Here is a 25,615-nt window from a genome sequence, read left to right as displayed (position 1 = left end):
GCTTCCAGCGCGTTGGGGGTGGCCTCCGATGAGGTCATTGGGGGATGGGTTAGAGGGCTTGGGGGGAAGGGGAAGCGATTCCCCTTCCATCCCTACCCCATAGGAGAGGGGTGCGACGTGGGGGTGGAGGGGTGCTAGTGCTTCCCCAGGGGGCCTATACTTGGACAAGGTGGTTAGGTCACTGGTGCCTGAGTGCCATGGCAGCCGATGTAACAATCTTGTTCACGGCGCCCGAGGGGTTAAGAAGCGGGTCTGCCACTGCAGATTTTGTGTCTCATTTGAAGTGGAGGGTTGAACAATTAATCGAGGAAAGAATCTAAGATCTAGGTTCTTTTCTTTCTTTATCTTTGCTGGACTCTTGTAACGATTAAAACATAGGCCTTGAGGGGTGTCACAGGTTGAGCAAAGTAATTATTGGAGTGGAACAGAAATTGTAAACAGGTTAGCAATTTATTATTTTTAGAAAAACCTTGTGCTGCTACAAGACTTGTTGTTTCAATTTGGGGGCAGGTCTTTACACACATAACTTATTGCAGGTGAAAATACCGGCCTATTTTACAACTAGATTCAGTTCTGAAGAGTTGGTGGTTGAACTTAAGGCATGACTGGATCTGATCTCTTCTTTCTGGTATGGGTCCTAGGCAGAGTTGCCCACTCTTCCTGGCAAAGTAGCCACAGAACAGGATCAAGAGAAGTTCTGATGTTGTATTAAAATATATGGAATTCCACAAGAGGGAGACTGTGTTGCGCAGAGCTGCTTGGCACTGGTTGATCGAGAGAAAACTAGAGAAAAAACAAGTCTGCAGAAGAGAGCAACATAATAGCAGATGTTAGTTACTCAGTTGCCAGTATGAGAGGCTAATATTTTGGATTATTTCTTTGACATTTGAAAGTTTGCTTTCCTTTTTTAATCACGTGAGATCGTGACACATATCCATCATTTTCCTGACTGGACAGGTGTTCACAAGGAATGTGCTAGATCTACCAGAGAAGTACAGGCTCTTTTCTGAACCGACAAGGGCATAATGTTGTGACATAAAACACATATCTACCACTTGAGAGCTTTAAGCATGAACCTACATTTCCTGCAATGGGCAGTAAGTGGCTTAATTGAATAGGTAAAAAGATAATCACAAAATTAGAACACTGTTTCCTTGGGCCATCTTATGACTTTGCATACAGTACCTAGTGATTTCCCTGACAAAACATATGGAAGGGAAACTGGAGGTGGTATACTATTTGCATCCAAATCATTAGTAGAATAGAGAGCAATAGTTTGTACAGTATGCGAGATGCTAAGACAATTGCCCAAACTCCCACTGGGATCTAAGTGTTAAATCTGAGGTAGGAGAGTGTCAGGACCCAATAGTTGGGAAGAATCGAGTTCAGAAGCAACAAAGAAGTAAAATACGGTGTGACACATTTGTAGATGTGAACATCAACAAGGTCCCTCATAAATTAAAGTAGCTGGTAGGTATTTATTCAGTACCATTTAGCAATACCTACAAATCAGTGACTGCATTTTGGAACAGCACAGAATGAGCTTATTTTTACATTTGTCTTTGATTTGCACAATTTTGCTATTTTTTTTAATGTGTATATTCCTGAAGTTATGTACAAAGACGTAGAAAGAATGACTATGACACTTGCGGCCAGCTACATATTAATCATCCCAACAAGATGGAAAAGGACACAGTTTAATGAAGGATTGGCGTATATTCTCCCATAGTACAGGAAATTATTTTTCTTCTTAAAATGAATTGAGTAGAATGTAAGGGACTTGTGGTTTGCAGAGTTCAGTCGTAAAGTAGGCTATGATTATTTCCCACGCCTACAATTGTAAAGAGCCATCATGGTTACATTGTTTGATACACCATCACATTATTCACTGACTCTACTTCATCGTCCCTCTACCAATCATAAGGCTAGCTCAAGTCTGCAACAGTATATTGTTCCTGATGGAATGACTTTGACTGCTAATGACAGGTTGCTGGAGTAGTATTGGCTGGTTCTCCTGTGATGCTTCCTCTCATACACATTTGCAGTAAGCTGCACTTGTCTAAACACTTTTGGGTACCAGAATTGTTGACTGCACATATGAACAGTTGCACTGGTCTTGACTCCTTTTGACACGTTAACTGGTCATTCCAGAGACAGGAGAGTGAATTTAGGATAAATCTTTTCTGATGAAGTAGAGCGACCCGCGGTGGTTGAATTACCTACACCACTGAATAGAATAGTATGAGAGATTTCACCTCCTTAGTTTCCTACAGCTTAAGCATTTTCTTGAGCTGTTAGAGAACTTCCTGTTGCCGCCCATAACTAAATGAGGTCCTTGATGTTGAAGGGGCTAGTTAGGACCCTTTGAATCATTCAGTGCTTGGACATCCTTCCATCTACACGCGCTCAGACAGGAGTGTGCACTTTAACTACATCTTCAACATTCACAGCCACATGCTGTATTGCTGTATTTCTATCCATTGCTCTCCCTTTCATCATATTAATTTGTTTTCCGCTAAACACGGGTTCAGTCCCTTACATGTATGTGGAGAATAGGACTAGAAAGGTGCCACAAAATCACAGCACATATGAAGATGCTTATGGAAGGTTTCATTGTTTTTCCATTTATTTTACTTATATCTATGGTTTTGACGATTTGAATTGTGTCAATGTGCTGTACATTGTGATAGACTCAGTATCACAGCATTCATTGGCAGACACTTCACATTAAAGATACTGATGCTTTCTTGTTGTGTAGTCTAGTGGCGGCTTTGGCGGTCTTGGACAAAGACCGCCAAAGTCCTAATGAGTGCCATAATGTGCCTGTAACATTAAACTTTGCTTTTGGTGTACAGGGGACAAAAACAGCTTTCCATATAGTCATTTCGTTTCCACATGTACTTTAATGACAGCCAGATTTAGAAGGGACCTGAGTTCAGCCAGACCCTGCAGTTTGACCGTCTTTGCACACTTGGCAATATTCCATCTTTCGCTTTGCCAGGTTTCCACTGCAACATAGATTGGTTAAGGACGAAGTGTCAGTGTAAAGACACTTGAGCGGAGGTGTTCAGTGGGTGGAATTAGAGTGAATATCAACGGTCAAAAGAAAAGAATGCTCCTCTCACTAGACTGAGAAAATTAAGCTGCTGCAGCAACTAGGAGAGGGAGTTTCAGGACTGAATTTGACTCCCACCCATGTAAGTTGAGGAGGGCAGACACATCATATATACACCCACCCTCTGTATCGAACTGGAAACATTAGACAGAAAACCAACCACACATTCAACACATTGCAGATAGACTATACAGGTAGGCACTCCCCTCCTAGCAGTAACAATCAAACACTCATCATCAATACATTAGTCAGGATCCTGCAGAACTTTTCGGCACAGCTCAGATATTACATATATCTGGGTATCAACAAGCTTGAAATATCACAAATAAATGCCACAAATAAATGCCACACATAGCAGTGCACCCTTCCACAGCCACACTTGTGAATTTAGAGCAGTGTGGAAGCAATTGCTGCTTAATAGTTTTGTGCACCCTACAGTCTGTTGCACTGTGTATGAGGCAGCATCCAAAAGAACACATTAAACAAACTATTGAGCATAGATACAGTACAGCTTATATAATCCATATAGCTGGTTATCACCAAGCACACAGCAGTACCCACCATAGTAATAAACTGTAACAAGGCCCGGCAAAACGTATTAGTCAGAACACCCATAATTTCCAACACAGTTCAGAGGCATCATATAGTTGAACCTCACCGAGCACACAACAGGACTCCACTTTTCATAAAACAATATACTTCTCTAAGGCTGCACAAAACACTAAACCAACTCCTTCCCACCATCTCACAACTGGTCTGATTTAAAGGAGTACAGTGGTTACTAAAAAGACACCTTTGTCTCGGTTACTTTATACACATATGTCAAAACCAGTAATGCACATATACTAATACTTCTGGTGGCACATACCCACATCAGTGAAGACCTCAAGCTAATGGCCGCAAACAACAACATACCAACAACCAAACATATCCACAGAATATAATACCAACCAAACCTACTATAAGATGATCATGCATTCAGTTGGTAAAGGGTAATCATTAATTCCTCATTCGTAGCTGAATGGTACCTCCCAATTAAAAATAAAGTTACGTCCACAAATAATAATTTGTTGATAACTTTAGTTATGATCTCATCTCCATATATTGGGCATTAGCTTATTCATACACGGATCTGTTGGTGTATGGTGTTTTTGTCTATCGGTGGATTACTTGTGACTTTCTTTTCCCCCAAAGCTAAGCCATATGACTTCTGCTGGAGTCTTTGGTGATTACTGAACAAGTAATTATAAAGTCAAACGGTCTCCTTGCATATTGCTTCTGAATGATGCTAGATGCTCCCGTGATGAAGATGTAATAAACAGGAAATTTTCAGAATTCCTCTTGGTAGCTGGGATGTTCACAAGAACAAGATAATTAATTCTGCTATGTTACTGGTAGAATCTGTACTGGCGGGGATGATGGGTGGGTGTTTGAGCGTGGTGTTGCAGTCTAGTTGGGGGCTGGTTTGAAGGGTCTGTACACACATTTATATATTTTCCTGTTCTGCAGATCAAGAAGCTGAAACAGTGGAAGTCACATACATATTTAATATGAGGGCTGGCTCCAAAATAAAGCCTGATTTCCTTCCACAAGGCAGGGATTGTTCCAGCTGGTGTCATTCATTGCTGCTGGAACGGGAGATGTGCTCTTTTTTATTTTTTCTAACGGACTGGAGACTGTTGGGGAAACAGCTGGAAGTGAACATGTCCAGAGCTGTGCAAAACATATGCAGAAGGAATGTTACTAAGTCTGTGATGTATAATGTTAAAAACAAATCAATTTTCTTCATGGGAAAAGGGATGCATGTGTTCACATGTTGGAAGCCAGTAGAAATGCCACGTGTGGTACTTTCAGATTTGTAGATTATCGTGTGCCTTGACAGAGGTTCCACAACGACAGATAAATACTGTGTTTTCATTCAGTTTTATCCATAAGTTAACCCAGAACCGCTATATATATGTTTTCTCTCTCTTGTGTTTGTCTCTTCCCTCCCCTCCACCCCCATGTGGTGTTCGTCACTGGGTAGGTCTAGTTAAGTCTGCTTTTCCTTACACTGAGTGCGTTTTGGTTTGCTAAAAAAATTTGGCTCTGTTGACAAATCTTCACAAAATGTTAAAAAAAAAAAAAAAAAAAAAAGTTCACTCATCTCAGCTCCTTCCTGTAAAGTTTCAGGGTGATCCAGCAACTGAGGACCATTTTCTTTAGAGTTTTTTTTTTTTTTAACAAGCACTACCACCAAAACTGCCAAATGGAATTACACCAAATTTGTCAGGACGCTCGGTTGTGGTCTGGAAAGCATGCCTTTTGTGATCTGGTGTAAATTTGTTAAGTATGTTTTGAGATATTACGTCTCAAAAAGTCTCAAATATTTGTGTATCTGGGCAGCTGGAATCCCGGGCCCCTTAGTGGAGTCGGAAGAGGGCTATGTAATTACCTCACATGGCCAGGGGGGTTGGCTGCTTGTGGGGTTGTTGGATTCAGGGCCTACCTGCAGGCATGGGGTTGCTTGAATTTGAGGGGTTAGCTTTACATTTGGTAAAATAATTTTACTTTATGTAAAAAAACACTAGAAACTCACTGAAAAAAGATGATGTTTAAAGTAACGTTATAGTTAGGTGAAAATTTCAGTCCCAACGTAATGCTTTGAACTGAAAAAAACAGAAATCGCACCAGTCATAATTAGCAGAGGTAACTATAACTTGCTTCCTTGCCATGCATTGCTTATGACCTCATTTATTACATCACTCGTGACATGTTCTGTGACATCATTTATTACATCACTGATGACATCTCAAATTACATCATTCATGACATCAGTGATGACATCAATGAGTGTTAGTTTGACTTATAGATTACATATTGGCGCGTACGTACCATATTAATTATTTACCTAATTTTATGCAACCTGACTTCCACTAATGGGTGTTTGTGTTTTACAAAGCAGTTGCTCTCCTAATGCCTCATAGATGTGTAGTTATTTAACATGTTATAAATCCTTATATTCAGGAGTAACTGTGTGCAGGTGACAGTTGATGACTTGTGTCCAGTATGTTCAACATAAGTTTTTTGGTTTCATAAAAAAATTCCAACAGGGCAAATATTCTATGTAGTAGATACTAAGTATTGTAAGCATCCTTGAGTATTTTGACTGAATTGTCTCTGCATGAACATTTCTACACAAGAAAGAAGACTGTGTGTACCAGGTAGAAACCTATGTCATGTGCTTGATTAACTTCAGAAGATGGGATATCTGTAAAGAGTTTGCCACAGTATAAACACCTCAGTTAGCATGACCCTTAGCACCTTCAAACCTTGGGTAATTTAAGTGACCAGCCTCTCTTTGGACAGGTTTTGCATAGAGAGAATATTGTTCTTAGTTGAAACTTTTTAAAATTCCGTGTTGTATTTCTCTTGAGAGTTGTACTGTCTGCAAACAATGTAGTACAGAGTGAACTCTACATAGATTAAACACTGTTTACAGTACTCACTTTTACTCATATCCCCTTAATTTCTCACTCAAGGTTCAGTGATTGTGAAGGGTTTGATACAGAAAAAGGCTGTCCCTAGTAGAGCATTAATTATGTAACAGAAGTTGAGTATCTGGATGAACTTGATTTTCTCTGAACATGTGTATACAGATTGAACACCATGTGTGGTAGGGGTTACGTATATAAGTGTGGTTGATTGTTAATATGAACTCTGCTACCCATGAAGTGCATGGTATAGGATCAGTGTTTTATATAACACAAGTCTGCTTCCCCTAAGGGGGTTGTATTTGTGATTGCATTAGGGATGTGTTATATTATTCTGAACTATTTGGTACTTACTTTCAAACCTCTAATGCCGTACTCCTTAATAAAGTAGTGTGTATTAGCTTGCCTGATGTCATCAGTGATGTCCTCAAAGATGTCATTTGAGATGTCATTGGCGACGTCATAAATGATGTCCAAGAAGATGTCATGAATCATGCAGTTAATGAGATCATAGGCAGTGCATGGTGGGGGTGCAAGTTAGCTCTGCTAACTATAACTGGTGAATTTCTGTGTTCTTTGTAGTTCAAAATGGTACGGTGGCACTGAAGTTTTCACTTAACTATAACATCAGGTTAACCTTTTTTCTTTTTCAGTTAAAAAAAAAAAAATATATATATATATATATATATATATTTATATATATATATATATATTTCTCATATGTAAAGCATGTAAATTAGCACTTGTATAGCGCACTACTCACCCGTTAGGGTCTCAAGGCGCTGTACTCATACCGCTATCGAACCCCTCCTGGCTTTTCCCTGTGAGGCGCCCACTCCTGAGCACCCCCAGGGTGAAGCCAGGCATCCAAGCGCTGTTGGGGCCGTTGTGGAGATTAAGCAAGCTATTGCCCAGAGTTGCAGAGTGGGACCCATGAATTAGATTAGGCACTGAGGCGAGAATTATCTGGTCAAGGGGAATTGAGCCCAAGACCTGCCGAAGCGGGACTTGAACCCTGGTCTTGAGCCAGATCTCTGCTTCAGGGTCTGCCGCTCTAACCATTGAGCCACACTTCTCCACTCCACTATGTAGATGTAAAGAGGACACATATTGTGCTGGAAGAGTTATAATGACATAACAGCTTTTCCAACATAAAGTGTATACATAAGACCCGTCAACATACCTACATAATTTAGTTATAATACGTCCATGCCATTTCAATGTTTCTGTTGCTGCCTGGAGTCTGAAAATTACTGTTAGAGTGGGTCGAATTCTGGGCATTTTGCTATGCATAGTTCTGATGTACGCTTTTAGTACTCCCAGCTTCCTCTTGGTTTTCAACTGCAATTGTGATGTAAGCCAGGAACAAAAAATAGTAAGCCAAAAGATAATGTTTTTAATTACTAGGACTGTGTTGTGTGGTTGGCCTGATGTGTGGTTGACCAATCTTTCGCATTCCGCAGTGCAAGATTCTAATGGAACACCACTGAACATCTGGAAAGAAATCATTGAAAATAACTGCAAGTCACATTTGGTGATAGCAAAGAGGCATGCTGATATCCAAATTGAGGATGTGCATGATTCATGAAATTATGCGAAATTTCAACAGTTATACAAAATTACATGCAATTATGCAAAATGTGTATCCACCATTTATTGCTATATTTTAGTGCAAAATGCATCATCATGGTAATTTGTCTTGTAAAAACACATTTTGATCTAAAACAAAAGTGCAAAAACATCAAAAGCACTGTGAACAAGAGCCTCTTTCAATTGTTCCTATGTGCTTGTAGCATTTTTTTTTACAAAGAATGGTGTGTAATAATGTGATGCGGCATAGAGCTGTAATTTTGGGAATTTTGTGTTTGGTGTTATAAATTTTGCCCTGGCCTTATCAAAACTTAATACTAACAAATGGTTATTGGCTAGAGAATTTGGGGCTTTTTACGATCTCGGTGTAATTGCGACCAAAACCACCAATAAAACCGGGGTGAGGCTGCCACCAAGGCAGCGGCCTCACCCCCAATGTGTTATGACATTTCCTCCGGTCAGCTTGCTGGAAACAGTGCAGCGGCATTGGCCTCGGCTCTCTTTGACTGGTGGAAAGGAGAGTTGTGATCAGCATGGCGGTGCCAAACTTGGCACCTGCGTGACTATGACTCCAACCGCTGCCAACCCATCTGGATCCATGATCCTGGCAGTGACGGTGGTCTCCTGGCAGTCTGACTGCCAGGATCGTTATCTGGCAGTCAGACCGCCAGGAGTGCAGCGGCCGACCGTCACCACAAGTTTGACGGTCCTTGGACTGCCATACTTGGAATCGTGCCCTTTTTTTGGCAGAGGAGGAATCACAAATGGATACTGCCTCATCCTTAGCGTCTGTGTATGGCCTTTGCATTATTTTATAGCAAGATTTTCTCACTGCCAGCAGAGACCATTGCTTTGTAAAATAGAATACACAATTTTCTGACATGACATTATCTATATCAGAAGCCACAAGTGATTGCTATCAATCCTCCAGTAAACACTGTTACTATTTCGACCTAAAGGAAGTCTGCATGTTAGACTTATTGCTGTTCTAGATGGCTTACTATGTAAATTTAGCATTGGCTTCTTTACATATTCTGAGTAGAAAATCTCAGGTTAACTCATGTTTGAGAACTTAGATATTTTTGGTGCAGAGTTTTATAGAAGTAATATTTCACATAAGTGGCTTAAAAGGGTATCTTTCGAGCTAGGCTGTCCATAACACTTTAAAAAATAATGCAGTTTAATCGTGTGTAATCTTCAAAGACCTTCACCGACGGCAACAAGTATATTTCAACAGCTCCCTGCAAATGTCTGGCAGATGCATAAACACACTCTGTGTACTGTCAAAAAAATCCAAACACCCATTGCAATGCTAAGTAGTCTTTCTCCAGTACATCACTTGCCCTTTGGGAGTCAAATGAACTTGAATTACCGTCGACTTGCTCCAGAAGAACCTGAATATACAACACTTCCTGCTTCACTGCACACTTAATTTTTCCCTTTTGGAACAGTATCTTTCCTTCCTCCCATCACTCACTTCAACTTCCCTCTTTTTCTCCACCGTAGTATGAGGTTCCGGATTGTTGTCTCCCCCCCCCCCCCCCCCCCTACTACTTGTTTCCTGCACTACCCCTGCTGTCCTCCCATGTTTTATCCTCTTCACTTGCTGTCAGGCGTCATCTCTGATGTTTACAGCCTTTTTCTTTCTCCTCAGTGGTACCCTGCCAGTACCACATATTTCTTCGCTCTCCTCACCCACTGTGCTTCTTTTCTTCACTTGCTCTTTCAGTTGTTAACAATGTCGTTCCAGACAAAGGTATTACTTTCCCCAATATGTTTTAGAGTCAAATTCTTGACCTGAACTTCACACTCCTGCATCTCTAAGAACCTTTGATAAAGAGCTTGGCATTCAATGTACTTCGCTTCAGCTCTGCTGGCCTTTCAGAAGTGAATAGAATATAACTGACCCTACCTCATCCAAGCTAGTATCTTGGTGTCTTCGGTCTCTGGAGGCCGAGTCTGCCTGAGTCCTTTGCATGTCGTGAGCTTGCTGTGCGGCAGAAGTAATTACAGGTGAAAATGATAAAAATTAATCTGGGAAATCACTGTTGCATGAGGACCAGAGTATAAATGTTCGGGAGTCACCTAGTAGGGCTTGGGGCTGATCTAAGTGATTAATAAGCCTTGTTCAGTGGGACCAATTATGACCAAAAGTCCTAGCGGAGTAAGCTTCCAGAGTGTAATTCCTAGAGCGTCTCAAAATATATTAATTACAAGGATGCCTATTTGTATTTTGTCTTAAAAACATACAGTTAATAGCTGATGATTTTGCTCTATAGTGGTAAGAATGTCCAACATCGGTAAGGCTGACTAGCTTTACTGCTCCATTATATTGAAATATTGATAGTGACTACCATGGTACTTCACAGTAGTTACTGGCCATGTTATCAACGGCTAAAGGATGATGTAAAATACACCTGTGCATTATGAAAACTACTGGTAGTAATATTGATATTGCTTATATTTATCAACAATCGCTCTACATATAGCAATAACACAACATGCTGATGGTACTAATACTGCTGAGCGCTAACATAATTTTAACTGACATCATCAAAATGGGTCAGTTGGCAACTATTTGTGTGTGATGGTAAATTCCATAAAATCTGCCATTTTCCTCTTAAAAATCAAAACCATATCAGGCAAAATACAACTTGTCAAGTGCTTTCAAGTCATCAATAGTTCTTCTAAATCTATACCAAACACAAAATTGAGCATTCTCGTTTTGATCCTCAGTATGGGGAGATTCCCCCAAATTTGTGTTCATGCTCTGCCCATGCTGCCCCATTGCTAATTTCACAACTGGTCTGTTATTTTCCCTTAATGGATGGCATCTCAAATGCAATTATATTCGATCTGCACCAAATGCTGCTGGAAAATTACATATGCAAATCATGGACAGCATTGTTCTGAATTCCAAGTTGTAGGAAACTGGGTAGGTGCCTTTCCAGTGGGAAGTCCTGTGCTATTTAGACTTTGGAGCCGCTCATGATGTTTATTGTGTATAAGTCTACAGATTACCACTGCACCATGATTTACTGTAACAATAGTTTTGTGGGGCTGCAAATCCCAAAAGACAATGGTGGTTATTTGTTTCCAGCATTAAACATATGTTTTTTTCTGCATTTTTTGGGGCTTTTGCCTTGTGTCAGAAACAAGTAATGTTTGTGACGTTCTGCTTTCAGTGTCCTGAGGCTCATGGAGCCTCTTCTCGCGACTACCTGCAGAGGAACAAAGTCTTATCTGATGTTCTTGAAGAAAGAGCGTGTACTTTGACAACATGGGAAAAAAAGGAATACAGCTGTTCTCTTTGGAACTTGATCATAGCAAGTGCCTAGAAATGTTTCATGATATGGTACCCATTGCTTCTGCTGTGCACTACCAGATATTGCTCCAGTAGTAGAGGCCGAGGCTAATATTTCCAGTGGTGAAAGCTTTCCTGGCTGGCCACGGAGACAGTTTTCCCATTAGCTCGCTCAAAGTTTATGATAAAATGACAATAAAGAGCATACTAGCGTTATCTTAGCCGTGATGTGTGAAGTGAGAATTTATTTTCATTCTGAATTTGCTTGTTGTAATAGGCCATCTAGCGAGCCTGTAAATATGGATTAAATTCATCAACATAAAGGCGTTCACTTTGATCAGTTGAAAGGTCTTCATTCAATTAATTTTACAGCATCTCCTATTCATTGGAGAGGAGCACAACCTGAGATTTCTACAGCTTATTTTTCTATTTTAAATCAAACAAGTAAAATATGAACTAAAAGGAAACCTGCTGAGTGCTTTCAAGCCATCCAAAGTCTTGTACATTTGTACATAGTAGCAAATCTATCTATGAAGAGTGCTCCCCATCAACAACGTGGCTCATTTTCAGCATGACAGTCCACCACTATACTTCAGCTCCCCTCTTAACATGCCTATTCTCAGAAGTTGCAAGGAATGACAGGTGTGGTAGAGGAGTCTACTGAGGACCCCGCAGTGGTGCTATAGCATTGTTTTTACACCTATTTATTGCATTTATTGTACCCAATTGATGCCAACACTGTCGCAGATGTTAATGCTTTTCAGTTATTAAACATAACTTGGCAATAATCCTGTGCTGATGGGACATTTGTTTTCCATGTAACCTGAAATTGTTGTTTTTTTTCACATTTTATACCAAGGTTACTGATGTTTTGGTAGCACAATATTGGCAAAATTGACTACAAATTCTCCCAGGAAAATAACTGTGCTAACATAATTATAAATAGTCGATCATTGAGTATCTGTTTCCTTTTTTTTATTTGGTCTAGTCCAGAGAACAATCAGATGATGAAACTGAAGAGTCAGTAAAGTTTAAGAGGCTACACAAACTGGTGAACTCGACTCGCAGAGTCCGCAAGAAACTTATTCGAGTGGAGGACATGAGAAAGCCCAGCACAGAGGGTAAGGACAATTGGAAGCTGTCTGTTTTTTGTTTTTTTTTGTTTTACAAAAAAAAATACGTTGTCAAAATTACAGGCTTGGCTGCAGTTTAGCTACTGCTGAATGGTATAAAGTCACTTTAGCATATTATTGATATCTATATTTTATTTATTAATGTAAAGTGCATTTTGTTAATTGGTCTCAGGCAGGCTGAAGGACCAACAATGAACACATTTTTTACTAAATATTATAGAACTCAGTGTGTACCACATAGAATAGAAAATAAAATAATGTATAGAGACTCTCAAAGGAAATCTGTCAATAATGGAAATAAATTATTTACATATTCTATTCTGGCACACCATGAAGTAACACATTTTCCACTGTTTTCGTTTATAAGCAGTTCTCTGTGGTTTCCAATCTGCAGACCACAGAGAGTGTGCCATTGGTTGACTGAGCGAGGTACATCTTTAAAGCTATTCAATTTTTGCTTAGTAAAAATTGTAATTGTGATTGTATTTATATAGCACTTACTACCCCTAATGAGGTGCTGAAGCACTTCTTCGGTGAGTTGCATGCTACTCCAGAACCCAAGGTGGATTAGTATGGGAAATATAAATTGTTAACTGGAGAGGTAGACATGTGAGTCTGTTATTTGGATTGGATAGGATAAAGGCTGGATAGATGAGGGAAGAGTCTACAAGCTTTTATTTAGTAGTTCATGGTGGTAAAAAAGAGTTTTGGGTTGAGGCAAAAAAGGGATTGAGGAAGGAAGAGTCTTGAAAGGGTTATTTGGGAGATCATAGTAATAGGATTAGGTTTAGGATTTCTCAAGAGAGTGGAGACCGAGGATATATTGAAAGAGGTATAGGATGATAAATAGAGTAGTTAGCTGAGGAGAGTAGAAGTTTTCTTTTTTCTTTTTCTTCATTGGCAGTCAAGTGATAAATATCTAGATATATAACCACATAAAAAGGTACAAATGTTTATGGAAAGTAATAGAGATATGAAGTTGTGTTGTATAAAGTCCCATATGTATATGCATGGATAAATATTTAGAAACTCAGACTTTCAGGTGTTGCTCTACATCAAGGTAGTTTATGTATTGCATTTCATTTTTTATTTAATGGTATTGTTTGATAAATGTATGTTTTTGTAACTTATTTCTTTTTTAAAATATTATTCACACTATTTTAATAGCCAAGCATTTAAAGATACAATTATGATCATATTTATAGACTGTGACAGCTAAACAGAGACCCATAAGCATATAATCAAGTAACTTATATTACTTATCACAAAAATATATGAAAAAATAGAGGAATGATAAAGCTTTGGTGTAGCATGAAATGGTAAAACAAATAGCAGTTGGTATGAGGAGGGGTAATGTGGTGAGATGCAGTGGTAAAGTCATGACGGGCATTATGGACTGTGGAGAAGTCTTGTTAAAGTTCTGAAAAGAGCCATCAGGTCACCCACACTCCATATCATGTTTGAATGCAAACACAGAAGTAGTCACCGATTTATACCTTAACTTTTGCCAGCCCAATCCCCCTTCTCTTTAACTTACAAGATGCTTCACATCCACACCAGTTCTATGTCTTCTCTCGTCAGAAGACGTATCCAGTGTTCTGAATTCGTTAATGTTTACTTCTAACCATAATTGGTAACTTCTCCAGACCTTCTCTTACAAAGGAGTATAAAAACAAAACTGTGTCTCCATTTTGAAGTGTTTGTGTAGTTATAGAAACCTCTATTTGTTAGGAAATTACTGTCGTCTTAAAAGTAGCGCTGTAAGTTCAGCAACATGATGCATTACTCTTCATAAAGACACCATCAAGCTTCCCACACAGTTTACTTCGAGCTTGTTGGATTATTAAAGCAACTTGTATTCCAAAGAAAGGCTACATCTTCCACAGTACACACACTTTTCCTTTAATGCTAGGCACATATTCAATCTTTTTTTATACTAAAGACAGTCTGTTTTTAGCCTTCCACAAAGCCATAAGCAAGAGAGAAAAGGTTCTGTTGGCTGTGAATGTTCTATGTGCTCTCTTCACATCTATGAACATAGTCACAAGTACTTTGTACCAGGACTGAAACTCAGGGCAACAAAACACACCGGCCACCCATGGTTTCTTTCTATGCCCCTTCACATCATCTTGGAACTCGACTACTCAGCAGGGCTTCCTCACTGATACAGCTTGTGAAATTCCCCAAATTAGTCGCTTCACGATGTTAACACCCACCTGTGCTCCGAATCACTGCTAAAGGATCTACTGCCTTCACTGCTCACCTTGTATCCTCCTCCCTATCTATTGTTGTACCATGGATTAGGACTTGCACCTTGTCTGCGGTGGTCCGTGCTTTGAGAAATTACCTTCATTTCCAGCGTCACAGTTACTATTCAGTCTAAGTCTGCCTAGAAGAAGCCTCAGCAGAAATTTAAGAATACTAAAACACAAGCACAGGTTTTCCCTTTTTCCCCTTTTGCTCTCTCACACACTTCCTACTGTGTTTTTTCTCTCTCACTTCCCCTCTCTTTCTCACTCACTGTTTCTCATTCTCCACTACCACCTCTTTCTTCCTCTTGTTCTTTGTCCCCATTTCTCTTATTTGCATGCCACATGGTCTCGCTCAAACACTTCTCCACTTAATCACTTTCTCCCAATTTGTTTTCTACATCCTGCCATTAGTGCTTTTTCTTTTAAGTGGGCACACTTTTCCATAATCCAGACTGATATAAAAGACTAATTCCATGTACAAGATCTTGAAAACCTGTTTATTTGTTCATGGAAATGTAGATTTGAGTCTCAGCATCTCTTGTCTCGATCTTTTGTTTCTCCACTTATTTTATGTATTTAAAGCACAATGGTTGCTTAGAAAAATAATATTTCAGAGGAACAAAGTGATGTATCCAACATTTGAAGCTAGTGAGATATAAAAATGCCCTTGCTGCTTATTAGTTGGATCGTGATGTAACCCGATATTGGTAGATTTTTCTAGTTAACCCCTTGACCTCTTTTTGGCTTGAAGTGAGTTTAAACTTCCTTTTCTTTGCAAGATTAACTCAGCGCTCATAACAGATATTTTTTATTTCAATAGTTTGCCAAGTGTTTCAGAATCTAGATTTTTTTTTTGCTTAGCTGCAATATATTTTACATTTTTTTGGGAGATGGCTTATGTCACATTTTCCCTAAAAATTACTTGGGTTGTGCCATATGTTATGAATCTGGAGGTGTTGCTGCAGTCGTTTCCTGTGACATTTTTTAGTGCAGTCTGGAGTGCATCGAATGTAGTGTCTCATTCGAAACGTGTTTGAACTCTTTTTCCATGGAGTGCACTCTCATTCACTGCTCAACCAAAATAAAGTTTGAGATCTAAAGGAATGAATCCCACCTGCCACTGATAACAGAATTATGTTCGGTTCCAATGTACAAAAGTTTGTTCGAGTATAGTAAAATACACCACGTCTTAATTTTAAAGTGGGAAAACATGTCTCTCTTCTTTTCAGACAAACCTGAGCGTGGCTGCCCACGTTGTGCCTGCAGAGAGGCCAGAGTTTAGTGGTGTCACGGAACGAGGTTCAGGCAGTTAAACCAGCTTTCATTTATTTATATATTTTGACTGTTAATAACTAGATACTAATGGTTTATTTAGTGTACACCAAGACTGCTAACAATGCAAGCAGCCGCTCTCCATATCAGCATAAAGGACAGTGTACAACAAAGAAAAAGTTAGATGTGCAAACAAAAGAATTGCGGGAATTTATTCCCAGGTCCTAAGTGACCATCAGATCTAATGATATTTATTTCCATTGATGACATTCAGTGCTCTATGGTAGATTGTCCTTAGTCCTAAGTTTATTTATAGGGCAACAAAGGATGTCAGCCTGTACACATGATGTGAACTCTTGTCCACAGGTTGTTGAACTGGACAGCTAAAGGACTTTGATTTTTTTCTGTGTTAAAGGACCTGAGTTGCCCGAATTTCATAGTGACTCGTACGTTTTACATCTGAAGATTTTCAGAATGTTTAAAATGATTTTTTCTTAGATTTTAACGAAATGAATGGTGAACTCCAGCAAAATATATCATTCATTTACGGCATAGGATTACAGGGCCAATCATCAGGGGTGTCCCTTAATATTTTAATGTATCAAATTGAAACTCCTTAACATTGTGCGATAATTACTTTGGCTACATGTGGGTTGACAAATTATGATGCAGTACCCACCTACAAACATTTGTGGATATTCACAAACGTTTTGCAGATTGTCTCTATAATTGGAAAGGTGCGTAATACTAATCCTATACAAGCAAGGCTAGGGCCATTCTAAGACAGCAATGGGGAAAACAACAAAATTCCATGATTTACTAGGAGAAAAAGCTGTCTCCTCAAAAGAAAAATATTTTCCCTGAAGATAACAATACGCTAAAAAGTACATTTTCAAGGCATATTTTGCCTTGCATCCTCCGAGAAACTGACTGGAATGAGGATAACTGCCAGTAATACACATGGAGGAACAGGGGTGTGGATAGAATTTCTCGATTTGCTTAGATTTCAGTGCATATTCCAGGGGATCTTTATGACTTCTGGAAGTGAAAGAAGCCTGTGTAATTCATAGGCATAACTCTCTATTGCATAGATTTTTGCATTATCTACAAAACCGTTGTGAATTGGCTAAATGAGAAAAGATCATTCAGTAGTGTCATTGTCTATGAAAAACGATCTTTCCTTCCAGCACATTGCAGCTCTTGTGCATTGCCTTTCTAAGCAGGGGCTTCATCATAATATAGCAGCACCAGTGTTAAACATCCCATCACCACAGCATTCTGAGAGACTACTGTTGTAGAACTCTTTGATAGGAACACTGGCTTTTCATATAGTTTGTGATGTAAACAGGTTTGCAGCATATGCTCCTGTAGATCACATAATGTGCACACTCCTGTCATCGAGTGCTGGTCTGGACTTTGCTAGTTGTTTTTCTTCAAAGAAGACATTTTTTTGTTTCAAGGTTTTTTCTGCAGTGGGTCCAGATGTATCTTTGAGTTCTGTGGGGCCATTGTGCTACAGAAGCTGAGATACTCGAGAACTTTGACACTGAGATATCGGACAGATAACTTCCACATGTGTGGTCTTGGTGCTACTATCCTACGACCGCCAACTGCATCCGAGCCAAATCAGCGATTGTTACAGGTAAGTTACGTTTTCTCTATAGTGGGTTATGCTGTTGCCAAACCTGATACTGATACTTTTCCTGATCTGGTAAAATTGAATGGCAGAGTCGACCCTCTGGGATTTCAATATTAGACCCAAAATATTTCACCAGTATAATAGTCATACACTACATTGCTGTCAGGGTGTGCTAGCAATAGTTGCTAAACACGATGTCTTGAGCATCATAAGTTACATTGTTCCATGCACATCTCAGTTTAAGCATGTGTGCTGGTAAATTGGTACAAATATTGAACAGGAAATGACTTCTGGGGAGGAGGGGAAAGGTGATACCCACAGGCCAATTGGTTCAACTGAATGTCCTTGAAATCATTAACGAGATTTGGTGAACCCTAACTTGTGGACTGTGTCATTTAGTTTGAATCAAATCAAATCATTAACATTTATAAAGCGCGCTACTCACCCGTGCGGGTCTCAAGGCGCTAGGGGAAAGAGAGGGTTACTGCTGCTCGAAAAGTCAGGTCTTTAGGAGTCTCCGGAAAGCGGAGTTGTCCTGGGTGGTCCTGAGGCTGGTGGGGAGGGAGTTCCAGGTCCTGGCCGCCAGGAAGGAGAAAGATCTCCCACCCGCCGTGGAGCGGCGGATGCGAGGGACGGGAGCGAGTGCGAGGCCAGAGGAACGGAGGAGGCGGGTGGGGACGTAGAAGCTGAGGCGTCGGTTGAGGTATTCCGGTCCCTTGTCGTGGAGGGCTTTGTGTGCGTGGGTGAGAAGTCGAAAGGTGATCCTTTTGCTGACTGGGAGCCAATGCAGGTGTCTCAGGTGTGCGGAGATGTGGCTGTTGCGGGGTACGTCGAGGATGAGGCGGGCCGAGGCGTTTTGAATGCGTTGCAGGCGATTTTGGAGTTTGGCTGTGGTCCCAGCGTAGAGGGTGTTGCCGTAGTCCAGGCGGCTCGTGACGAGGGCGCGGGTCACGGTTTTTCTAGTGTCGGCGGGGATCCAGCGGAAGATCTTGCGGAGCATGCGGAGGGTGAGGAAGCAGGCGGAGGACACGGCGTTGACTTGCTTGGTCATGGTGAGAAGAGGGTCCAAGATGAAGCCGAGGTTGCGGGCGTGGTCTGAAGTCCTCCATGTGAGGGCAGGTCCCACTGGGCAGTGCCAATTTTTGTTTATTAGGCCGTGTGAGAGACCATCCAATAGTGCAGAATATCTTTCCTTTTCTGGTTGAAATGAAAATCTGAAAAAACACTAATTCATACGGACCGCAGCAAAGTTTAAAAGGCTGATGGTTGTGGGATCCACTCTGTCAAGTAAAGAATAATGGATGTGTACGACAAATGTAAGCCTTATTGTTGGCTGGGACTCGTTGGCAGACAGAGGATCACATTCCTAGTTTGGTTACTACTTTTGAATTATCAACTTCACATATAATGTTACATTATCCATGATCTAACATGAAAGGGAATGTTAATAATTTCAAAGTATATGAAAATTAATTTATTCCACAGACACAGAAAGCAATGCGTTCAGTGCATCCAAAAAGTTCAACAAGCTACGTTTGTAACCTTATTAATTTCTCGTGAAACTAATCATAGTTGCCATTGTAATCATAGATCTTGATTTCTGTCTCGACAAAATACTCCCCTTTTATTCCTTAACTCTCAGCTGTAATTATTTTAAAACTGAAAAGAGCTTTTGGGAGAGAGTGAGCTGCCACTGAGAGAGTAGATGTACGGAGAAGTATTTTTAGCTACTCATAATGTTCCCAGTCATTTCAGATATTTGGGAAAACTTGTGGTGATCAAAAACATTACACTTATGATGGGACTCTCTTCCAAGGTAAACATAATCTGGAAAGCAGTATTGACCTCCAGAAAAGATAATGAGCTACGCCTCTGCATAATAGTCCAAAGTTAGTGCTCTGGGTAAAGTTAACCAACCCTGGCAAGGATGACCATGTTAAACAAAATATTGCTGGCACATTTGTTAATCATGTCAACACCGTAGCGGACTAATGAAAGAAACACACACTGCTGCACTGCATCGGATCTGGTTTGTGAAACTCTGGAATACCATGGCCTTGTTGCACATTATTAGTTCCATCAAAGATAACTACTAGAACTTTGTAGCAGTCAGAAAGCTTCTATTTGATTACGTGTCTAGTTCACAGTTGCCTGCCTCACCAAGAGGACCATGAATGTTGTATCTCTAAGCTTCTTGAGCTCCATTTCCTAGATCTCTCCAGAATTGTAATTCCATTATCAGTAAGGAGCAGCGTTGTTGTTTAAAGTAACAAGTCTTTCACTCCTGGGTTCTCTTTTTCTGGAGAAAAATGTAACTACTTATGGATATTTCCGTTTGTTTTTTTTAGGAACTATGCCATCTCCTTTTCTTTCTGGGGGGTGATGAAATGTTCTTGTGGGCAAAGCACTAATACATTTGCTGGTTGTCCGTTGGGGTGTTATTGTTTCTAATCCTCTGCAACATTTTTAATTCTGTGTGTACTGCTTTTGATAATTTTTATTTATTGTTTTGTGTTAAGTTTGACAGATTTTCTACAGTGCACCTGTACATTTCATATGCCCTATCCTGGCTTTCTGAAATATTTTAACTGAATAATTATGCCAAGAAAACATGTTGCTGGCATATGCACGTAGGCCTAAATCCTTGTATCTCTTCACTCTGCTGTCACAGCACTATGTCTGAAAGAAAGCCCTGTGTTAAAGTTCTCTAAGCATCACTTGCTTTACTAAGTGGAATTTTGTGATGTTGTCAAATTCTGTCTCTTGATTTGTGAATGGCTTGACAAAGTGGGAGGGTGGTTTATATAAGATGTAATAGCTTATAGTAGTACAGAGGGCCCAACATCTATAATGTGGATGTTGGAAGTACATCAACATTGACTTGAGAGGTTCATTGTTTCCTACTGAAAAGAGTTCTTGGGAGGGAGGGGGTGATAATGATGTTTTAAAATAATGTTTATTTGATTTATTTGATCTTTTGTAGCATAGAATTAGATCTGTTAATGTCGATATTTGTCACTTTTGGGTAGAATTATTGTAATTGCACCGTCATTGGTTAAGCTAGTTGCTGGTTTCAAGTATAAAGTCACACTTGTGATTCCCTTCAAAGAATAAAATTCTGCTTTTGTTCTTCTTACAGGTGTAGAAGAGCACACCGGGATCAGCACTACCATTGCAGACGATAAATCTGCCCTTTACTCCGGGGTTCACAAGAAGCCAGTCCACTTTGAGGATTCACCTGACAAGCATCCCGAAGAAGAATCAGACTCCCTCACCCCATCCCCTTCTTCTGGCAGCTTGGATATGTGGAATGTTAACAAGAAGTTGGTCAAGTCACTTGGCAAAGCAGATGGGCGTAATATTAATAAGCCAGGCAAAAAGTCAGGCTCCGTTTTCTCCTTCCCTGATGAAGAGAAGACCCAGAAGGTTTCACGTTCGCTTACAGAAGGCGAAGTGAAAAAGGGCCTGGGTGCTATAAACCATGGGGTAAGTACAGAGAATATTTGCTTTTATGACAGCAACAGGCATAAGCACCACGTTCTTTTGTCTTTGGAGGAGGTCCAGAGTGTCAGGAAGCAGATCAGGCTCAAGAAAATGGATTCTAATTACTCCTGTACCAGAGCTTTTTTCTGTCAGCGTCCCAGCAGGAAAGGATCATCAACAAACCCGTGCGAGCAGCAGCTTCTTCGGCAGAAAGCCAAATGGGCAGGCTACAGCTTTCCTAATAGAAGGCCAAGGCCCCGCTCTTCAGTGAGTGAGTTCAACATCACCTATGTGGTGGAGAAAAGCCTCTATAGTCACCTCAACCTATCCCACCTGGTGCGCCCAGTCACGGACAGGACCCTCAACAAAGCTGACAAACAAGACCTGAGGCGATGCCTGCTGGAGGAAGATCAAGCAGCTGAACGGAAGTGGGCTGCCACAGTGGACCGCTGTACTAAAAGGGTTCTCTTGAGAATCCATCAAAAGTCTGTGAGTCAATCAGGTGTTGTGTGAGTGGCCTTCCATTTCCCACGAGGTTGCAGGCAAGGTAATACTTCTTTCTGTCTTACCCTCCCCTGGCACTGTGCGTTTTGTGCAGTTCTCCAATGAATTAGATTTGTTTTCTTCTCTTGTGTCTCTAGTAAACAAATTTATAATTATGAGTGTATCATTAATATAGTCCTGTCATATATCCCTGCTCACAATTTGAGCTGACAAGAGACATGGGGGACAAAACAACGTTAAGTAATGAAAATAAATCACTGAAACCTAGTTAATGATCATCACTGCTTGACATTATTAAGATTACCTGAAAATTTAAAAGCCCTCATTTCTAGAAGGACACACAATTTGTATTAAATATCATGCACATCCTCCCATCATTAACATGTTGAAGCAAATCACATTAAACGTCTCCCAGTTTTCCGAGATTTTGTTGGAAGGCTGCAGGCAAGACTTCTGTAATTGTTAAGAAAACCGAACCTCCTATGTATTATCCACAGAGCCTACCCATACGTGTATTATTATTTACACACTTTGTTCATGGATGATCCTACATTCACAAAAATAGCTCTTCAGGATTTGGAATGTTCTGGGGTGCTTCTTGGGTTTTTGATGTCCGTCTTTTGCATGTGCCACAGCTCCACTGAAAAGGGTTAATTCATTTGTTTACTTAGAGGTCTAGGACGAAGATATGTGAATAATCCGATCTTTTGTTGATGTTTATTGGATGGCTAGTCTTGAGGTCTGGGAGAGTGAATATTCGGTTCATGTTGGCATGGTATCAGAAAGGGAAAGATTATAGACACAAGGGGACTCCCCCCAATCTGGTCATGCTTGTACCACAATGTCCTCAATACCTGCACTTCTAAAGTGCATATATTGTCCCGTGGGTGGAGTTTTGTCAATTCTGTTGATTTTTACAAATGTATTGTTGTGCTCCAGCTGTAGCTACAGTTGAAAACAATAAACATAACTCTTCATTGTAAAAATCCAGAATATTATTTGGGTTTATTGCCGTTTTTGTTGTAAATTGTTAAGTTTATGTCGTATTTGTATGGGTTACTATGTTTTTCCTATGTCAAAATAATATTGACCACCTGAATGTTTGGAAGCCTGGAAAAAAGGAAAGAGCTACTCACTCCTAAATCTATTATCAAGATTTTGTTCTAATTTTAAGAGAGAGATTAGTTTAATTTTAACTGTACTGGCAGTGTTGAGGTGCTTTTAAAACTAAAGAGAAGTATAGTTATGGTTCTATTTTCTTTTCGTTTCTGGTCATTAATTCGGGAACGAGGTGTGTAAATTTTTTTTGTTTCTTTCATAGGCATTATTTTTGGCTGTGTTGGAGAGACCTCAATGCCAGATCATGGGGAAGCCCGTTCCACCTGTCGTGGAGTTACCCTGGTAGCTTGGTTAGCTCGACGCTGGGAACTGATTTGGGTAGCAGGACTAGGCTGGCCATAGATGCATTCTGATTCTTCTCATTGGGTTGCAAACTTGGGGCTAATTTTAAGGTTGGTTGGAAATGTCTATTTAAGACTTGAGAGCACATAGCCCCATATTTGAAATATTGTGCCAAAACCTCCACCATATGTATTCATTTTTCAAAGTATTCTTTTGGGCATGGAATCCCTCTCCACATTTGCCTTTCCTGTCAAAGCTAGTGGAGAGTATCCAGCTCGCTTGGGACTCCTACTCACACAGGGCAAGCTCAGGGGGTGATTTCAACATTTTTGCTCGCAATTGTGCCTGCCCAGTAAGAGCTAGGCTTCGTTTCAAACCTCTGTTCCCATGGGCATAACTTCAATGAGAGGTCCATGGTGGCATTCTTAAGATGGATAAAAAGAAGAGAAACGTTCTGAATATATTTTGTTGGTTGTAGTGACAATATTGAAGCATGGTCGTCGGCTTTTGCAGTGATAAAAGAATAGAAAGTGGCTACATTTCTACGAAACGTTAAGGTGCATGTTCTGAAAGGTAAAGCAATAGTAGTAGTGTGAATTTCAGGAGAATCTGCAAAATGAATTACTAATCATCATTGCAGCAAGTGAGGGAACCGGTGAAATATTATGTACCAGGATAGATAAGGGTGATTGTCATTTTCAGTGTTCTATAGTTCCGGCGTGCTGTAACCCACATGGATTTCTTGTGAGCCATTGCAGAATTTAGATTTTCCATTGTGATAATTCTTTTGTGGGGTGTCTGTGGGGGGAAAACCCATGACTAGGTGTAGAGTACGTGGTCATGAGATGCCCAATAGCTGCTGTTACCTAGATAAAAAGACACCCACGATCAAAAGACACAGGGTGCCTAGTATATGTTCTTGTTTGGAGCTCTAGACATTCCAGGGTGCTTTAAAGTATAGTAGGAGCCTAAAATGGACAAGTTGTGTGGTTACAGTTTTTTTTTCTTCATTTTTGTAGCTCTTTTGCAGAGGAGGCTGGACGACAGATAATATTTAGTTATTTCCAACCTTTGCATGCCCAGATGACGTGGGTCAAAATGCCTTTCAATATTTCTAGAGTACAGTCAGTGTGCCAGAAATACTAGATATACAACCATCCGTGAGAGAAACAAAAAACTGTGTTCACTGCCACTTTCTTGTAACCCATTTGCTGCACAGTAGAGCAGATGATGCATGTTTCAAGCATATACCAACTGATTTAGATCCACCATTAAACAAAACAGCAACTTTTTGGCCGCTGTGTTTAACAGAAAAAGGAACGGATCAAGATGAAGAGAGAGTAAGAATTTGAAATACATTCAAAATATTCATTTTCAAAAGATCATATAAAGTTCTCAGTTTACTTTTGTTGGACAGCCTCTGATACAAACTGTCTCCCCTCCCCACGTCCTTGGAATGGAATATTGTCTTGCTGCAATCTCAAGGGAAAAGCAATGCCTTTGTATTCACAGTAACTGGTCATCTTGCCATGCATTGCCATTGGTTTGGTGTTTCAGTGAAAAGTTTAGCATGCATGACATTTAAAACACATCATAAGTTTTCGACATATATTTTAAATGTGGTTTTATTTATTTTTCTTGCATGGCTATTCCATCCAATAGTACCTTTTTGCAACCCACCCATTATACTGGAGGTTAAATTAAATGGGATATAGTTATTATTTAAAGTCTGGGCAAACTTTGTGAACTTTTTGTCACCAAGTAGGAGACACTGTACTCATGGTCAGAAACAGATGTTTAAAATGTACCAGTTGATTCTTTATGTGCACACATATTTTCCTTTGATATCTGCTAATACCAGAAAGTTCATTTAGAGCCCTGGGGAAAATACTACGGTAAGATGCCTGGTAGAGGCAAAAATACTACTGCTGGGTTTTAGCGCTTAATTTTATGTTTCGTTCAAATAAATAGATGTTTCCAAGTGTTTCACAGAATAACTGATTGTAGTTGTCTGTGTGTAATCCAATTTTTGGGGTCACAATGCATACATGTTACATGATACACTCTCGCAGTTGTTTGAACAGAGTATGTGCAGGTTATGCCAGATAGCCCGTTGCCTGTGGGAGAGTCACTCTTAATCTTATTCCTACATTTTAAACATTTACCTAACACTGAAGGTCTGTGTTATAGGTGTACTGGCTGTGATGAATATTTAACAATGTTCTGCCTATATTCCACTTTGCATAGTAATTGCTTCTTGCAATAGGGCTGACTGGTGGATGCGTTGAAGACACCAGAAAGTTGAGTTGAAATAGCAGCTTCTGAGAGTGGAACACCTTCTGTTCCTAGCCACCACAACAGGCAGTATGTTGTCCTTTCCCTGGTATATTTACAATACTGACACTTAGGATCTGAGTTTGAGGTTGGCTGAGGGGTTACTACATCCTAA

The 25,615-nt window shown here is 40.1% G+C and overlaps 1 protein-coding gene across 6 annotated transcripts in view; it reads left to right on the top strand.

Moving 5' to 3' along the window:
- SASH1 (SAM and SH3 domain containing 1) overlaps window positions 1-25,615 on the top strand; it is a 536,180-nt gene that overhangs the window by 412,466 nt on the left and 98,099 nt on the right. For all 6 annotated transcript variants that reach the window (XM_069235189.1, XM_069235188.1, XM_069235187.1 and 3 more), the window contains 2 exons: window positions 12,471-12,603; window positions 20,918-21,264. In XM_069235189.1, coding sequence (XP_069091290.1) covers window positions 12,471-12,603; window positions 20,918-21,264 — 480 coding nt within the window. The remainder of the gene's footprint in view (window positions 1-12,470; window positions 12,604-20,917; window positions 21,265-25,615) is intronic.

This window comes from Pleurodeles waltl, chromosome 5 (genome assembly GCF_031143425.1).
Source record: "Pleurodeles waltl isolate 20211129_DDA chromosome 5, aPleWal1.hap1.20221129, whole genome shotgun sequence".
Taxonomy (NCBI): Eukaryota; Metazoa; Chordata; class Amphibia; order Caudata; family Salamandridae; genus Pleurodeles; species Pleurodeles waltl.
The sequence above is the reverse complement of the archived record's forward strand: the minus strand, read 5'-3'. Positions and strand labels throughout refer to the sequence as shown.